The sequence below is a fragment of the Saccostrea cucullata genome, unplaced genomic scaffold, assembly GCF_032062105.1.
Source record: "Saccostrea cucullata isolate Sc308-1 unplaced genomic scaffold, CSIRO_AGI_Scuc_v1 ctg321, whole genome shotgun sequence".
In the NCBI taxonomy this organism is placed as follows: domain Eukaryota; kingdom Metazoa; phylum Mollusca; class Bivalvia; order Ostreida; family Ostreidae; genus Saccostrea; species Saccostrea cuccullata.
The window spans coordinates 127,967-145,550 of record NW_026931624.1 but is presented as its reverse complement, the minus strand read 5'-3'; the positions used below and the strand labels follow the sequence as shown (position 1 = coordinate 145,550).

General features: G+C 32.4%; 2 protein-coding genes across 2 annotated transcripts in view; both read right to left on the bottom strand.

Moving 5' to 3' along the window:
• Positions 1-17,584, bottom strand: part of LOC134233155 (adhesive plaque matrix protein 2-like) — a 49,070-nt gene that overhangs the window by 25,760 nt on the left and 5,726 nt on the right. Inside the window, exons 3-5 of the mRNA XM_062715150.1 lie at positions 15,485-15,523; positions 12,503-12,616; positions 12,213-12,329 (exon numbers count right to left, since the gene is read on the bottom strand). Of these exons, the coding sequence (XP_062571134.1) occupies positions 12,213-12,329; positions 12,503-12,616; positions 15,485-15,523 (270 nt within the window). The remainder of the gene's footprint in view (positions 1-12,212; positions 12,330-12,502; positions 12,617-15,484; positions 15,524-17,584) is intronic.
• Positions 7,233-10,657, bottom strand: LOC134233154 (fibroleukin-like). Its single transcript, XM_062715149.1, has 4 exons — positions 10,527-10,657; positions 10,047-10,143; positions 9,043-9,210; positions 7,233-7,637 (listed from the first exon to the last, which is right to left on the bottom strand). The coding sequence occupies exons 1-4, from the start codon at positions 10,653-10,655 to the stop codon at positions 7,381-7,383; spliced, it is 651 nt and encodes a 216-aa protein (XP_062571133.1). The 5' UTR covers positions 10,656-10,657; the 3' UTR covers positions 7,233-7,380.

Sequence of the window (17,584 nt, the reverse complement as noted above, 5' to 3'; positions counted from 1 at the left end):
TTTTCTCCTTTACTTTGCCCCATTCCACTTTCAATTTGCTTCCCACGCCAATGCATATACTTCCATTGTATGTCCCACTTCGCTACCAGACCTAACATGTAATTCCCAGTCATTCTACGATAAATGGACGAATTCGTGATATAAATCATGAAAGAAATAACTGTTTCAAAAAGCAAAAACATAATCATAATTCTCTTAAAGACACATCATTGAACTTGAAAAAAAAATGTCCACAACTCTTGCATCGATTACTTTTCAAAACAATTTTAATATTCCATTGTTTTTAGGTAATCTTACGGAATCAATTCTTTATCCTTTATCAAGTCCCATTATTTTTTTTTAAATGAAGCTAAATATGACCAATTCGTTTGTCTCTGATGTCTAGTATAGACACAAATGTATGATTTATGAAGTCTCACATATCCAAAAATAAGTTAAAATTTCGGTAAAAATATCGTTACGAAGTTAAGGATACGGAAGTTAAGGTTACGGAAGTTAGTTCTCCAACTTTTATAATAAAAGTTAAAATTCTCTGCAATAGTTAAAATCAAAGCTTGTTCTATGGGATATAAAACAAAAGTATCAAGAATTTCGCTCCCCAAAGAATAAAAAAAAGTTATACATGTATCTGTCATGCAAAATCCTTCCTGAATTACCATTTCGGAAGTAAATGTTTTTCTCCAATTCAATTTGTAATAAAATTCAATTCAATTCAATTCAATTTTCTAAAAAGACATTGTCTTAAAAATAAATAGCTGACTCGCAACCAGAATTAATGATATAAGATTTTTTGGTCAATTTCAGTTCTTTTTGAAATCTACAAATAATCTATCCGTGAAATTTAGAGCAAACTCATTACTGAATTTTATTGATTTTTAGCGATAATGGTATGAATACTTATGAAAGAAGATCCATGCATTTTTTTTCGAGAAATAGTTTGATTTCATTTTATTCAAGATTAAAAAAAACTTATTTAACATTCATCGCAATCTGTCAGAAACGCTTACGGCAGAGAATCCCGTCTTGAAATTTGTAAATAAATGAACTTTAACAACATATATATCGGTAAATATTGGGGGGGAAAAACACGCGTGCATGTTATATCTTAAAGCTGAAATCGATCCTAAAATTTATAGTTAAGATATTAAAACGGCAAATTTGTACACATGTAAGTGACATGAAAAAAACAAACAATTGCCCATGCTTTTTTTTTGTAGAAGGACTGTTCCGTGCTATGTGTCTCCCTGTGTATATAACAACCATGGTATCAGAATTCAAACGAAATTTTAAAAGTTTCCCGATTTATAAAAATTAAATATCAAAGTGTTTATTCATCATTTTATTTTCATGTTCCTATACATTAATTTTTATATTTGATAAAGATAAGGGTAAGAAAATAATTGCGTCAGTTAAATGCAGTTTGTGCGTTAGGAAAAATATATCTTTCATCGAAATTTTAACACCTAATATGTTTCGTCGTTATGATAGCTTTTCTTTTCAAAATACATTTAATATGGACTCGAAAAAAGATTTATAAGCTTGTATATTTTTTTTACTTTCAATGCCAAATCCGAAGAGTAAGAAAATGGTATCTACAATACCTAATTACTTGATTAATTATCCCTAATACATGTAGGAATGACACAAAATTCAACAGGGATTTCTGAAAGCAGTGGGTGCGCGAAATCGGGGCGTTGGGTCAAGAACTAGATATAAATAGTCTAAAGCTAAGTAAAATTCCCTTAATTACGTATTTATGGCTGAAAACGTCTCGTATATTAACTATTCTTTATCAATAATTCCTTTAAAATATAAATCTGTTCCATATATTAAAAGAATCGATTTATTTTACACCGAGCTTATGAACGATTTCATTGTGTACATGTAAAACGTTAGATGACGTCATGGTGCATTTTGTTCGCTTTACTCGATAAGGTTCCAATATTCAACAGCAAATATTTCTGTAACGGATGCTCGTACCTTTCAATGTCCAACAGAGAAAATGTAGGGAAAATTCCTAGCTTTTAGGTAACGGCATTCAATTTTTTTTATCGTGTGCTGTAATTGAGATACAGCCTACAGAAGATAGCAAAAAATCACTCATTTATGCGCAATTTTACTAACTTCCCGCAATTATATTCAATGTTCAATTCAAGTTTACGATAATTTCTTAACATCCCAGAGAAAAACTGATGGTAGAAAAGATGTTGTGTTTCTTCTCTAGTTTCAGAAAATATCAATTGTTTTGTTGTATCCCAATTATTTACAAAACGCCAACAGTTAAATCACTGTGATGCTGAAAATGCGTCATAAGGCGCACTTGGCCGTTAAGGGGTTATTAATAGAAAGTGCAAATACGTTAAAGGGCGGAAACTCCTACAAGGGGTCATCAGATCCTTTCGCATTGAATAGACTGAAGTTGTGCCTAGGGGCCCTGAAGACATTAGTGAAGTTTTTGTGTCTCCATGGTTTACAGTTTCGAAGGAGTAGCGATAACAAGGTTTTTAGTACAATGGGCAATAACTTTTAAAAGGGTCAATCTTAGGGGACAAGAATGAAATCTCCGAAAGAGTTTCAAGAGTACATATTAAAGTCAGAATATAGATAGTGTATGTTTAAGGACATAAGAGTTATTAAAAGAAATTTATTCCTCATATTTGGAATGACCTTGACCTTTGACCTTGAAATGAATTTAAAGGTCGGAGGTCAATGAATCTTATGCAGTTGGTTTCATGTCTCTACGGCTTCTCGTTTTGAAAATTTTTAATTTTTTATAGAATTTTTAAACTTACAGGGGCAGTAACTCATTGAAGGGGTCGAGGAAAACTTTCGCAATGAATAAATTGAAAAGTCTCCTAAATTAGTTGAAGACATTGGCGAAGATTTTGTATCTGTACGGTTTACGCTTTCGGAGGAGTAGAGATAACAAGCTTTATGGTGAAAGGGTCAGTAACTACGTAAGGGGTCAAAGTTCAAACATAGGGGGGGTGGTTTTTCGGAATAACTTTAAATATTCAATATGATAAACTATAAAGTTTTTCGATAAGTCATACGGTCTCAAAAGCTAAGGTGAGAAATAAAATAATAAGAAACAGAAGCATTTCAAGCTGTCTTTCCACAGAAAGGTGGAAAGACCTAACAAACATGAGCATTTCAAGAGGTCTTTCCACAGAAAGGTGGAAAGGCCTAATAATAACTAGGAGACGTCTTGTTCACAGAACAATAAGAGGTCTTTCCACCTTCTTTGAATTTCAAATTTGTTTTATATCTGACTCCTAAAAATTAAATTCCATGAATAAGAAAACAAAATTGTCCTTAAGGGATAAATTAAGAAAAATTAAAAAATTTTAAATGGCCTTGACCTTTGACTTTGAAAAAAATATTCAAGGTCAAAGGTCAAGGGTCACAATGCAATTGACCCCATGCCTCTACGACTTATACTTTTCAAGTTATAAGGTTTGATAGTAAGTACAAAGATTAAAGGGCAATAACTCATATACGGGGTCATCAGATCCTTTCGCACTTATACAGTGAAGATAGGCCTGAAGACCCTTAAGACATTAGCGAAGATTTGGTGTCCCTACGGTCTATGGTTTCCGAGGAGTAGCGATAACAAGGTTTTTCGCACAAGGGGCAATAACTTTTAAAAGGGTCAATCTAAGGGGACAAGAATGAAATCTTCGTAAGAGTATTAAGAGTGCATATCACAGACAAATTTAGCCACTGTTTTCCCAATCAGTCTTTCCTCTGTCCTTCCTACAACAAAGATGCAAAAGTTCAAAACTACGCCGCACAATCTGAGGCATATTTTGTTTGTTTCGGAAACTTGTCTTTTATAGTCTTTGGAAAGTGCTGCTAGAATCACGTGGCTAACATGAATTGATGACATTTCCATGATTGTGCACAAAAAATGTAAAAATTTTGGAGAATTTTCATTCAAAACCTTGCAATATGCTTTTTTTCTCTGACGGGGAGGTGGGTATCTAGCAGCACTTTACATGTCCCAGTAATGCGTTTATATTATTATTTTCTCAAAAGGAAATTGATTATCTCCAGTTTAGTGTTGAACTTTTAACTTTCTCATAAACACATTTCTTTAATAATAGATGTCACGTGATGACATAGTAGTTTTTTTTTAAGCCTAAGACTCAATGGGCGCTATATAATGGAAAATAATAGAATAGAAACACTGCGACATTTAAGTCTGGACACGACAAAGTCCGGACTTTCAGCTACCCTTTCTGAAAGACATAATTCAAAAATTTTCCTGGATTTTGGTGGAAAATTTTATTATGACCATCTTATGTCAACCTTAGCTTTCACAATGTAGTGGTTTTCTTGAAAAATTCTCCCAGCATAAAAATCCCACGTGAGAATGGGAGAATTTTTCATGCCACCTCAATCCCACCAAAATCCCACGGGAGAAATAATCCTGCGGGATAAATTGTCTCATGTGAGGAAAAAATCCCTTGCTTTGACTGATGCAAAATAGGATTATTTCTCCCATAGGACAAGAAATGTCACTAAATGAAGAAACTAGGACTAAAGATGCCATATCATTTTCCAATATACGAGAAATTATCATGTAATTACTCATTTTCAAAAAAATATGGTAATATAATGATGTACCACAATATATCCATAACATAATTTAGATTTCAATTTGCTCCTAATATTAATTCGCACGATGAGTGAAACAATATTTGTCTTAAAATATGTATGCCCACCATGCAGCATTATAAAGTTGAAACAACTTTAAATTTTGTATGTCTGTAGTCATAATGAAAACAATTGTCATTAACTAGTCAAGGGCAAACATAATCTCTATCAGACCTCATTATCATGAGGGGTTATTTTCTCAAAGGGGACCAATGTATTAACTTTGATTTCTGTGAAGCAAGTGGTTGTCTACATACTGAGCTGGCAATATCTTCCTGTATATAAAGTATGTATATTGTTTTCATGCCTGATAATTGTGACTGCAAAATCATGATCATCTACTCTCTAGTGGGAACAAATGTACCAAGATTGATAACTGTCATGCAAAGGATTAAGATATGGAGTGATCAAAATAATCCTATGCTTAGTATGACCTTCGACCTTGTGTCGTAGAAATAAATAGGGGTCATCTACTCTTTGGACGCAACCAATATGTTACGTTTGATGTCCTTTAAGCAATGAATTCTTAAGATATTGAATGGTTAATGTGTTTTCTGTCTATTGTGATTCTTGACCTTTGTAACCTCCAAATATACAGTGGTCATTTACTCATCAATAGAAACTAGGTTGTCAAATTTGAAGTCTGAAAAGGAAAGGGTTCTCAAAATACTAAACGGTCAATATCTTGCAATATCCAGTTTGACCCTTGACCTTGTTACATGAAAATCAATAAGTATATAATATATTCTTATGTCCAGTTTGACCCTTGACCTTTGACTTTGTGAACTCCAAATCAACAGTGGTCATTTACTCAATCGTGCAATCCTCAAAAAACTAGTATATCAAATCTGATGTCTGACAAGAAAAGGGTTCTCAAGAAATTGAGTGGTCATTATCTTGTTATTTCCTGTTTGGCCCATGACCTTGTTGTATAAAAATCAATAGAGATCACGTACTCGATGATTTGTTTGTCTTTCAACGTCCCTCTCGAGAATTTTTCAATCATATGGATACGCCACCATTACGTGGAGAGCGAGCTGCAAATTGTGTCCTATACTCGACACTCATGGTCCTTAAGGAGTGAAGGATCTTTTTCATGCAAAGATCTACTGAGACACGGGATCTCGGTTTAAACCGTCTTATCTGAAGGACGGTCTCCATGTCTGACAGTGGAATTCGAACCTGCGACATAAGGATTTACTCCTTACTTCGTGGATGATATAATCTTATGTCCAGTATGACCCTTGACCTTCGACTTTGTGACCTCCAAATCTAAATTGGTCACTTTCTACTCAATAGATACTAGCATATCAAATTTGATGTATGTCAATAAAAGGGTTCTCAAAATCTTCCTTTGCCCAGTTTGACCCTTGATCCTATTACATAAAAATAAATAATGGTCAATAGTTATGTACTCATTGAAGGTAACCAATGTACATGTACTACGTTTGATGTCTGTTAAGCAAATAGTTCTCAAGATATAGTGGTTAATATATTCTCATGTCCAGTATGACTCTTGCCCTTTCAGTTTGTGACCTCCAACTCTGGTCATTTACTCCTCAATAGATACTAGTATATCAAATTTTATGTCATTGGAGAAAAGGGAATTCAAGATATTGAATCACCAATTCTTGCTTGTCCAGTTTGACCCTCGACTTTTACATGAAAATTGATGAGGGTCATCGACTCCTTGAAGGCAAACAATGTTCATGTTTGCAGCCTGTCAAGAGCAAATGATTCTCAAGAACAGTATTGAACTATGTCTAGAGGAGTTTGACCTTTGACTTTGCGATCTCTAAATCAATATGGGTCATGTCCTATTTAAGTGGGTGCCAGTGAAGTTTTATGTCCGTCAAGCTAATGTTTGTTTTTTTTTAAGATATTTTGCAATTGCAAACAACACTTGGTTTACCAACCGTCAGACCTACCATTAGAAGCATAACAATTATACTTTCTTTTCAAAGGGGAGCATAAAAATCTTTCATTAATCAGTCCAATCCACACAAGTTTGGGTAAGTTCACGATGTATGCAACTTTATACATATGTATGCATCTGATCTCTACATTTATTTGACCTTTCTCCATTGTTTTTATTGAACGACCCTCGTACTAGGTAATGTCCTCCAACTGAGTTTTGTTAGGGGATTCCATGTTATTTATCCTATTTTGTATAAATTGCGATGAAGAGTAGAAAATAACACTTTGAATGTTGATAAGATGAATTCTACATAAACTATTTCTTTAAGAATTAAGTAAAATTTAGGCTTATCCCCATCATTATATAAAAAGAATAAGAATGAGTTTGAATTTATTATGTAAAAAAAAGTTAAAGTGATAAGTTGTTTTACAAGTGCCAATGAGAATTTTGTGTAATATTTAAGAAAATTTATGTGTCCGTCATATGATCAGCAAAGTTAAACTTTTTTGTACAGGTTTACTGTACATAAATACACAGTTTACAAATTTAAATTAAACATAGCTTATAATACAACAGCATTTTTCTAACGCATGTTTCATGTAAGTCATTGGTCAGCCATAGTACAGCTGCAAAGATCAATCTACATGTTCACGATTACACCATTACGCACCACCAGCTATCCCTGTTTTTGAACTTTTTTGATATCCATCGGCACGTTATCAAATCCATCAGTCCCATTTTCACATTTGTCCTGGCTGTTATAAAGAATAAGTCTCAGTTTATGTACAAAATAAGCAGTGTTGCTAGACACGTTTCACCATCATCATAGTTTTCTTCACTTGTGTCCCAGATGTAACTTTAGGACTCCACGGGTCAGTCCAGTTTCTAAAAGACCAGGGTCCGTTGAGAAATGCATAATAACAATCGTTAAACCACCATCCACCCTTGTGTCTATTAGCACATTTGCCGTCTTGCTTATTGTCGTTGTCTCTATCGAATGTACTAAAGGACATCTTATTTAGCGTATATGCTGTATACGGTATGTTCATCATCCTATCACCTTTGCAATTAAAAAAAAAACAATGTTTTAAAGATAATTCGAATCATTATTATCCGCAGTACTGTAAAATTTGATGGATAAGTAATTGTCTTAAAATTTGAAAATTACAATTATCCTTAACATATACAAAATGATCTGGTAAAACAAAGTTCACACCTTAAAGATATAGCGTAAGAATAATTTCACCTGTGCAGAGATATTTGGTATAAATAAATTGTTACATATGGGGAGGGAAACACATTTTCACAATACTGCCACATGAAAGAAGATATTCGATATATGAATACCGTCATTTATACAAAGAAAGTTCGTTCATCAAAACAGTAACTGTAGAAGGAGATGCCATCTAAACACATCTTTACATGTACACCTAGTTTTCGCATAACAATGCATCCACACATAAAATGAGATATGATATAAAAATGCCATCATCGGGATAGAGATAATTTGTTTATCAACACCGTCATCTGTGCGGAGATATATGATATATCAAATAGTGATAGTGACTGACCGTCACCTGTACATGGAGCTCTGGTGAAACAACGCTATCTCTTCTTAGAAAGATTCAACAACAATGAAGTCATTAATGTATAAGGACATACCGTATAATAACATTCTCAACAGCTAGCTATATTCGATATCTTCACGTGTACAGGGAGATGTTGTTTATTGATACCGTCATTTGTACCGGGTTTCTGTATAAGAAAACCGTTACCTGAGAAGAGGAATTAGGCGTAACAATATAAACTCTTGCATAGATATTCTTTTTATCAATAAAATTATAAGTACAAAGAGACCTAATAAAAAAGGAACAGAACATTGGTTCAGAAAGATAAAGTATACAGAGAGAGAGAGAGAGATAAGTGAAAATAATGGCGTCAATTTCCTTCTTTTTAACACTTCTAAAACTATAAATATATTTCATGAATAGTGAAAAAAAATAAACTTGCAACTTATCTTACAAAAATTACCTTTACCGATTATTAAATGAAAGCGAATATTATCTCGCTGTTCAGACTAAATTAACCTCACTAACAAAAATTGACTCATAGGTTTTTCAGTATTAAAATCCATGAAACTTTGCTATAGAAAATTAAAATCAAAATAAAACAATAGATATAAAGCGTAACCTGACCCAAATTAGGTTAAACTCGAATAATTTGGCCAAAGTTAGAGTAATTCCTAAAATAAAAATATGATTTAAGGTGAGTCCTAGGGTATAACAAACAATTTACTTCTTATTTATTTATTTGACATTATCAATCTCAAATGAGTTGCTCTGTGCTCTCTGTGCTCTCTGCACCCTCTGCACCCTCTTCTCTCTCTCTCTCTCTCTCTCTCTCTCTCTCTCTCTCTCTCTCTCTCTCTCTCTCTCTGAGAAAACTAAATTCTTTCTTTCATGTACCTAATGTTCCAGTCGCTTTTCCTGCCAGAAAGAGTCGATAATTGTCTGTTTCACTAGCCACAGAGAATTGTTCGTACAACTCATACAGTGTTGTGTCATTCTGTAGTGTGATGGATATATAAAGAGATGTCTTCTTTTCTTTTGTTAGCTGATGGATCACATCATTACCTGTAATAGGTGATATTCTTAATCAACTGAAAATGTAATGCAATGCAGGTATGAATAAATTATCTTTTTCAGGCTATTACTTTGTTTTTCTAGGTCAATATAAGGGGTGTTAAGAAAGTAGGTTCAACGATGTAATATTTTCAAAGATTTCAAAGAAGGGATTAACATATGCGATGAATTTTTAAGTCTGACAATATTATAAGAGTGTGCTTAAGATTTATAGAAATCCATTTTTAGCAGGAAGTTAAAGGACTTTTCTTTCACATGAAGATATATATATATATATATATATATATATATATATATATATATATATATATATATATATATATATATATATATATATATATATATATATATATATATATATATATGACATCTTTAAAGCACCCGAAAGATAGAAATGCTGGTCATCTTGAGTGAAAATAAAGGATAATTTACTTTTGTTTTTTCATCGCTTATCTTGCAGCAGACAAGCTGATAAGTAGGTACAAGAACGACAGATCACTTTTAAAAAGAATAAGTTTGTCATTTTAAAATTTTTCTCCGACTTGATAATTTTTGCATTGTATCGGAAAGGATGTTTTGACTTGTATGCTTTATAAATGTCACTCTGCACAGACATCATCTGTTTTAATACCTGACCTCCCCTTATTGATTCAGCAAAAGTCAGTTAAAACATTATTATTAGTAGCAAGAATGGACTCTGTCAACATAAAATATCACAAATTGTAATTAAATTCACTTCCTATTTCTTTTGAAAATAAAAGAAAAATATGGAATATGTGAAAATATGAAAATATGGTAACACCCTTGATATATAGATATTTATTTACCAATCCATGTATCCTCGTTTGGATCACCAAAACCCTCCTTATATTTTATCCATTTCCTTTGAAAGCCCACTGATCCAGCGACCCGTTTCTGGATTGCCTTTGAAAGATTCATTTTTTTTTCTGATTGTGACCAGATTAGTTTGACTCAAGTCAAATATTTGCATAAAAACTTGAAAAACAAATATATAAAATCAGAATTGTATAGTCAATAGAAAATTTAATGGCATCACTCCATCGCCTCACCAAAAAATATATGTTATTTTTGGTTAGCTGAAAGAGATTGGCTTAACGTTTGATTTAAACATATACACAAAAAACAAGAAAACCGAATTATTCTATCCTTAGATTGTTGTAATTGTGTGTTGATAAGGAAAAGAAATGATTCAAATCTTATATATCTTTTTTTTTTCAAAGATCATGAAGATTCATAAATGATAAATAGATACCGTGAATAGTGACGTCATAATAGTAAATAAATACCGTCCATCCCCCTCCCATTGTATCCATATCACAGTAGACGCTGACAGAATCGTCCATGTTACCAAACGGATATATTGTGTATACATCAGATACAGTTTTACCATTTTCATGTAAATCCTTACAATCCATAGGAAGAACTAAGAAGAAAAAATGATTACCTTTTTGCAATATATATATATATATATATATATATAGAGAGAGAGAGAGAGAGAGAGAGAGAGAGAGAGAGAGAGAGAGAGAGAGAGAGAGAGAGATTTATTTTATTTTCTAAAATTTGAATTCTTCAAGAAAATGAATATATGAATTGTTATTTAACGCATTTAAAAATTTAAAAATACATCCGAAAATATCAGTCCGTACTTTTTTAGTGAACATCAGTTCTATTGCTTATGCTGAATGACTTGAATGAAACCTGAATAATGAATTGAATAATGAATTGAAATGTGAGGTTGACAAACACTTATCAAGCTCGAAAGTCTTTTGAATCTATACAAATTTGGATCAGAAGTAACACGGACACCCTTGCATATCGAATTAACTCGGAAGCATAAACTCCCTATGTAGGAAATAATGGTATATTCCTTTATAATGAAAAAGAATTTTGACGATAGAAAAGAAGAATTCATCACGGTGGTCAAAATGTTTTATTGCTATTTTGCCACCAATAACTTCTTTCTAGGAAAATAACAATTCTTTATTTCAAAATGTGAAGCATTTTAGTAATTTCAGTGCTTAGTTGTAAAAAAAAAAAGTATCGTTTGCGTTAGTAACAAAGGAAAACTGGAACTTGTGTCATTCAACAAATTTTGACAAAAAGAGAAAAAAAAGTTAATTTGTTGTTGACTTTTTTTCAATTCATCTACAATTTGTGGTATGCATCAAATTTGTTATCAAAATATCATTTGAATCTACAGTGAATATTTAAGTCATTTAATGACTTCAAATGTTCTGTGAGTAAAAAAATATGTACAGTTAAACTTCCATGTTATTGAAACAATCTGTATATTCTGCGAATTTTCGTTCTTAATATATTCCTCTTATCACCAGAAATGATCTCCCAATTTTGATTTTTTTCATTCACTTTGTTTTTAAATTGAATGTTGTACATTTTGCGTTCTTCAATTATTTGAAAATATGAATAAATTAGATATTAAAAAAAAATCATTTCAACGTATTTCTTTTTTATTTCTTTATAGCACAGGATAAGTCATCAGTGTTTTCCATATTTCTGAGTGTTACTGTGATACATAAAAGGCTAATATTGTATATAATAGAATAGGTGCATCAAATTTATCCAAACATCACTGATATAAAATTGAATGTTAAGAAATGTATAAGTCGTGACATCGTAGCAATAGACAGCTAGCTTACCCTCACAATTGTAACCGAGATAACCAGGCTGACAAGTACACGCGTACCCTTTTATCCTGGTCTGGTCTTTCACACATGTACCTCCATTTTGGCATTCACCGTTTTCACATACGCTGACTTCAGAGACAAAAATGCTTATTCACATAGAAATGTTCTTAGTTAAGAGTAAAGAATTCAAAACATAGTTTTTACAAGAAAATGGTTTTTTTTATTTACATAGGTGTATATCATTTAAAACATTTACATTGTAGTTATACTTTAAACGTTTAAGAAGACTTCTAAGAGACTCGTTGGGTTTAATAATAAGCATTTTACCTTCGCAATTTTCTCCGACATAATCTATAGTGCATCGACATTTGTATCCTAGTACTCTACTCAGGTCTGCTTCACAACTGCCTTCATTCTTACAATAGGTGATGTTACATGCATCAGCTATAGAAACACATATCTAAGTCCCGTTTCACACATCAACATTCTTATACAGCTGACGTGGACAATACATTTAAATATTAATTCCATAAACTGTTTAAGAAACAAACCTAAAACAACTCATCATTACCGGATGCAGTTGCTTTTATAAACTTCGAAGGTGGTGGATAGATTACCTTCACAATTATGACCGACATAGCCAAGAGTGCAATTACACGTGTATCCTCGTGTTCTGGATTTGTCTGCCACACAATTCCCATTCTGACAGTCATGGTTGTCACATGCATTAACTGTAAGAAAAAGTACTAGTATTTAAATGATTTGATGACTTTTTGAATATGGACTGCAAACCCAAGAAATGTGTATGGCGACTTGATTCAAAAACTAGAATAAAGGTCTGAATTTCCAGATATAGAAGTTTTAAAATATAGGAACAAGCTAATATCAATCCTTACACATTTAATTTTAATAATCAAGGTTACCAGGAAATCATATTGCCACAATTATAATTTTTCTAACTGGGCCCATTACACTGTAAACCAACTTTTATTAAAGCATCTCCAAAAATTTTCGCGAAAACCTTTTTGTCAAAAAAAAATAGATGAATGGATATGTTAGAAATACACTGTTATATTTGTTAAAAATCATTTTCTATCAACAAGAGAACCTAAATAGGCTTGATCGCAAAAATTAATCGTTGCAAACTAGTTTACCCTTGGTAAATCGCGAAATAAAGTCGTCGCGAATAATAGTTGGCTTACAGTATCCTTTTCAAATATTTTTAAAGCATCTCCAAAAAGTTAAGGTAAAACCTTTTTGTCAAAAAAAATAGATGAATGGATATGTTAGAAATACACTGTTATATTTGTTAAAAATCATTTGGAATCAATACAACTGAAAAAAAAAACTAATTATCTACAACAAATGCTTTTGAAAAAAACTAGGTAATTTTCCTCTTGTCCTCACTTTTTTTTTCATTCACATTTCTCTATTACTTTGAGATATGTGATTGATTTTTTACTCAAACCTTATGCATGTTTATTACAATTGGCAACTCTGATAAAGAAAAACTTTAAAATGAATCTGCTTCAAATTTCTGCTTAACATTGCAGCTTTATTTTTAATTCGCTTACCATAAAATTGTTTTTTTTTAATAAATTTGGTTGAGATATCCTATACACTTGCAGTTACCGTCATTTTCATGAAGCAAAGTATTATTTTGACGACTGAACTGATTGATAAAGCAACATGTCATATTTTTTTGTTAATTCCAAGTTAATCATGAACTACGTTTATCGAGGAGTCAAAAAGCTACATGTTAATTTAATTTGATTCATTGATAGATAAAAATAAACTTTTTTAAACTTCATTTATTCTAATAAAGCTATTGCATGTATATTATCACATAACTTTAATGATTTTTAAAATAACATTGTATAACCCAGTCTGTACCGAATTAAGTTGGTCCCATCACAGGACAGTAACAAGAAAAATACATAGTATTGTATTGAATGCAGGTCATAATCTTTCAATATAGGAAGGGCATAACGTAGTTGAAATAAAAAAATGTAAATTTTTAATTGTTTGTGCATAATTTGTACTTTCTAGAACGTGCTGCTGCTTTAAACAGAATTTGCATTCTATTAGTTAAAGGATGATCTGAAATTGGCAAGAAATCAAATGTCTAAATTTTACTCTATTTTTGCATGCAACTAATCATTGATATGTTTACTCTAATAGAATACTACTTTTAACAAAAATAGATGTGTAATTTGAAAGACATAGATCTTTTATTGGAGAAGGGGTATAACGTTTACATCCAATTCTCATTGCATTTTAACCCAGCCCCACTCTTTGAAGCTCTTAAAATATACGAGCGCAGGTAGGTACAATTTTCTCCTTTGGCTGGTCACTGTATTTTATTGAAATCTACCTACATGTATATGTGAAAGGAGAAAATTGTACCTAACTATGCTCACGTGCTATTTTTTTTAATGTAAAATTAAGCTGGTCTTTCCTATTATGAACATAAATTCATATGCTAATCGAGACACTGGCGATACTTTCTAACTGATCAATCAGCTAAATGAAATTTGTTACGAGTGAGTACCACAAAAATACTATGGAAACATGCTTGGAATTTTACTGCTTTCCGATAATTTTTTATGCTTTGAGTCCCAGATTAGACACAGATCTACATATGTACAATTTCCGAGATCACAGTAAAATTTATATACAGTTACAGACAATTGATAAATATACATTAGTTTAAATTATTGTAGCGTGTTTGATGAGCAATTCGCTAGGTCTACACGTATTCCCAAGTATCAGTTAATACAAGTTTCATCTGTTTTTCTAGCTGCAGATCTGTAGCGTTATGGTTATATATATTTGTCTTTGACCATAACGCTACAGATCCCCTAATGCAAAAAAAGGTGCAATTTACGGCGCAATATTTTTGTGCACTTTTGGTGTGAACTTGTCCTAAAACCCGTAAATGCTGAAAATCCATGCGTATTATTAAGTACATGTATAAATAGCCTTGGCTGACCATCATAAAAGTTTGAAATGTAGAAAACTATATCAGGTATATTGACCTAAACCACGTGTCTGTGATAAAATGTAAACATAGTAGTGCTTTTGCAGAATGGCAATTTCTTTAGGCAATTTGATGTTAAATATGCCTACACTTTGCACAAAAACGTGGCACAATTAAAAAATGCTGTTTGCAATGTATATTCATAATATATGTATTAAAGAGTAGTGAAATTTTTAGAATGCAGTGATGATTATTTGCTAGTATATTCATTATATAAGAATTAAAGAGCAGTTGAAATTTCAGAACGCAGTGAAGATTATTTGCTAGTATATTCATGATATATGTATTAAAGAGTAGTGAAAATTTCAGCACGCAGTGATGATTATTTGCTAGTATACTCATAATATAAGTATTAAAGATAGATGAAATTTTCAGAACGCAGTGATGATTATTTGCTAGTATATTCTTAACATATGTATTAAAGATATGTGAAATTTTCAGAACGCAGTGATGATTATTTTTGCACACTAGATAACTTGTCCACGATTTTATTGGACATCAGCATTGATAACAAAAGGTTTGTGAAGGGCGATACAATAGAAAAAAAAGTAAAACTTACCTTTATATCCACCTTCCTCTCGTTCTTTTATATTCTCTCCTAATCAAATAATCACAAGAGAAATTATCAATTAATTTTCTTATGTTAAAAATACATACTAAAGTTGAGATCTTGAAAAATCTTAACATTTTTAAATGTTTTCACAACATCCTCCCAATTAGCAAAGATAAAATATTTGACTAGTCATTGATTATTTGGATAGCTACAATGGCTGCAACGTTATTGTTGACAAACCAATCGTGTGGAATCGTTCGTGTATCGTGCGTGATCGTTCGTGTAACGTGCGAGATCGTGCATGTATCAGACTCAATCGTTTGCGGTTTTAATCGTGCGTGATCGTGCGTTTAGAAACGTGTAAATTTCGTTTTGTAAGTTTTTATCGGAATGTTATTTGTTAAACGGGCATTTTGTTTGTTTGTTTTTTTTAATCCAAATAAAATGAAAGAAGCGCAAGTTACATAATTAACGAGGCCCGATCTAGTTGAATATTACGAAAACGGAATGATAAAAAATTTTAATTCTTGGAAATATGTTTGTATGTTTTATGCTTAGAAAAATTAGAATGAAATTTTGTTACCTTGCCTTTATTGTAGTCAAATGGGGGCACTGTCAAGATATGGACCATTTGTCGTTTTTTATACACAATTACATACTAAAACTCTTCAATAAACAAAGAAATTGACAAATATAAAAACAAGAGGCCCAAGGGCCACATCGCTCACCTGAGCACATCTACTAGGAAAAAGCACATATCAGATCAAAACTGAAAGTTTACTGGGGGGGGGGGGGGGGGGCTTGAATTTTAACTCTCCTGGGTGTCATGATTTGAACAATGTACAATCTACACTACCTGAGGATGATTCCATATAAATAGAAAAATATCATTAATCATGGCTTTGAAGTACTTGAAAAGAAGATTTTGAAAGGTTTCCCTACATATCCTTATGTACAACTTTGGTCAGCCATTTTGGGCCCAAAACTAGCCCCAGAGGTCATGATTTGAACAAGCTTGAATCTTCACTAACTGAGGATGATTCCACATAAGTTTCGTCTTTCCTGGCCCAAAGGTTCTTGAGAAGAAGATTTTTAAAAAAAAATTTCTATACATTCCTATGTAAAACTTTGGTCAGCCATTTTGGCCCCACCCTAGCCCCAGGGGTCATGATTTGAACAAACTTGAATCTACACTACCTGAGGATAATTTCATTTATTTTCATATTTCCTTTCTCAATGATTCTTAAGAAGAAGATTTTTAAAAGATTTTTCTTATATATTCCTATGTAAAAATTTGGTTGGCCATTTTGGCCCCACCCTAGCCCCGGGGGTCATGATTTGAACAAATTTGAATCTACACTACCTGAGGATGATTCCACATGAGTTTCATTTTTCCAATTTGAGTGGTTCTTGAGAAGAAGATTTTTAAAAGATTTTTCCTATATATTCCTATGTAAAACTTTGGTCGACCATTTTGGCCCCACCCTAGCCCCAGGGGTCATGATTTGAACAAACTTGAATCTACACTACTTGAGGGTGATTCTTCATGAGTTTCATTTTTCCTGCCCCAGTGGTTCTTAAGAAGAAGATTTTTAAAGATTTTTCCTATATATTCCTATGTAAAACTTTGGTCGACCATTTTGAATCTACACTACCTGAGGATGATTCCACATGAGTTTCATCTTTCCTGGCCCAGTGGTTCTTAAGAAGAAGATTTTTAAAGATTTTTCCTATATATTCCTATGTAAAACTTTGGTTGGCCATTTTGGCCCCACCCTAGCCCCGGGGGTCATGATTTGAAAAAAATTGAATCTACACTACCTGAGGATGATTCCACATGAGTTTCATCTTTCCTGGCCCAGTGGTTCTTAAGAAGAAGATTTTTTAAAAATGCTATTAATTTTTCACTAATTCATAATTATCTCCCCTTGGAAGAGGGCGTGGCCCTTCATTTGAACAATCTTGAATCCCCTTCACCCAGGAATACTTTGTGCCAAGTTTGGTTGAAATTGGCCCAGAGGTTCTTGAGAAGAAGATGAAAATGTGAAAAGTTTTCGACAACGACAACAACGCCAACAACGCCAACGACAACGACAACGACAGACG

Coding starts and splice junctions, on each gene's coding strand:
- LOC134233154 (XM_062715149.1), bottom strand. CDS start 10,655: ATGGATTGTAAGGATTTACATGAAAATGGTAAAACTGTATCTGATGTA. Junction 10,144..10,526: donor CAATGGGAGGGGGATGGACG/GTATTTATTTAC, acceptor AATCTTTCAAAG/GCAATCCAGAAACGGGTCGC. Junction 7,638..9,042: donor AAAAGCGACTGGAACATTAG/GTACATGAAAGA, acceptor TTAATTGCAAAG/GTGATAGGATGATGAACATA.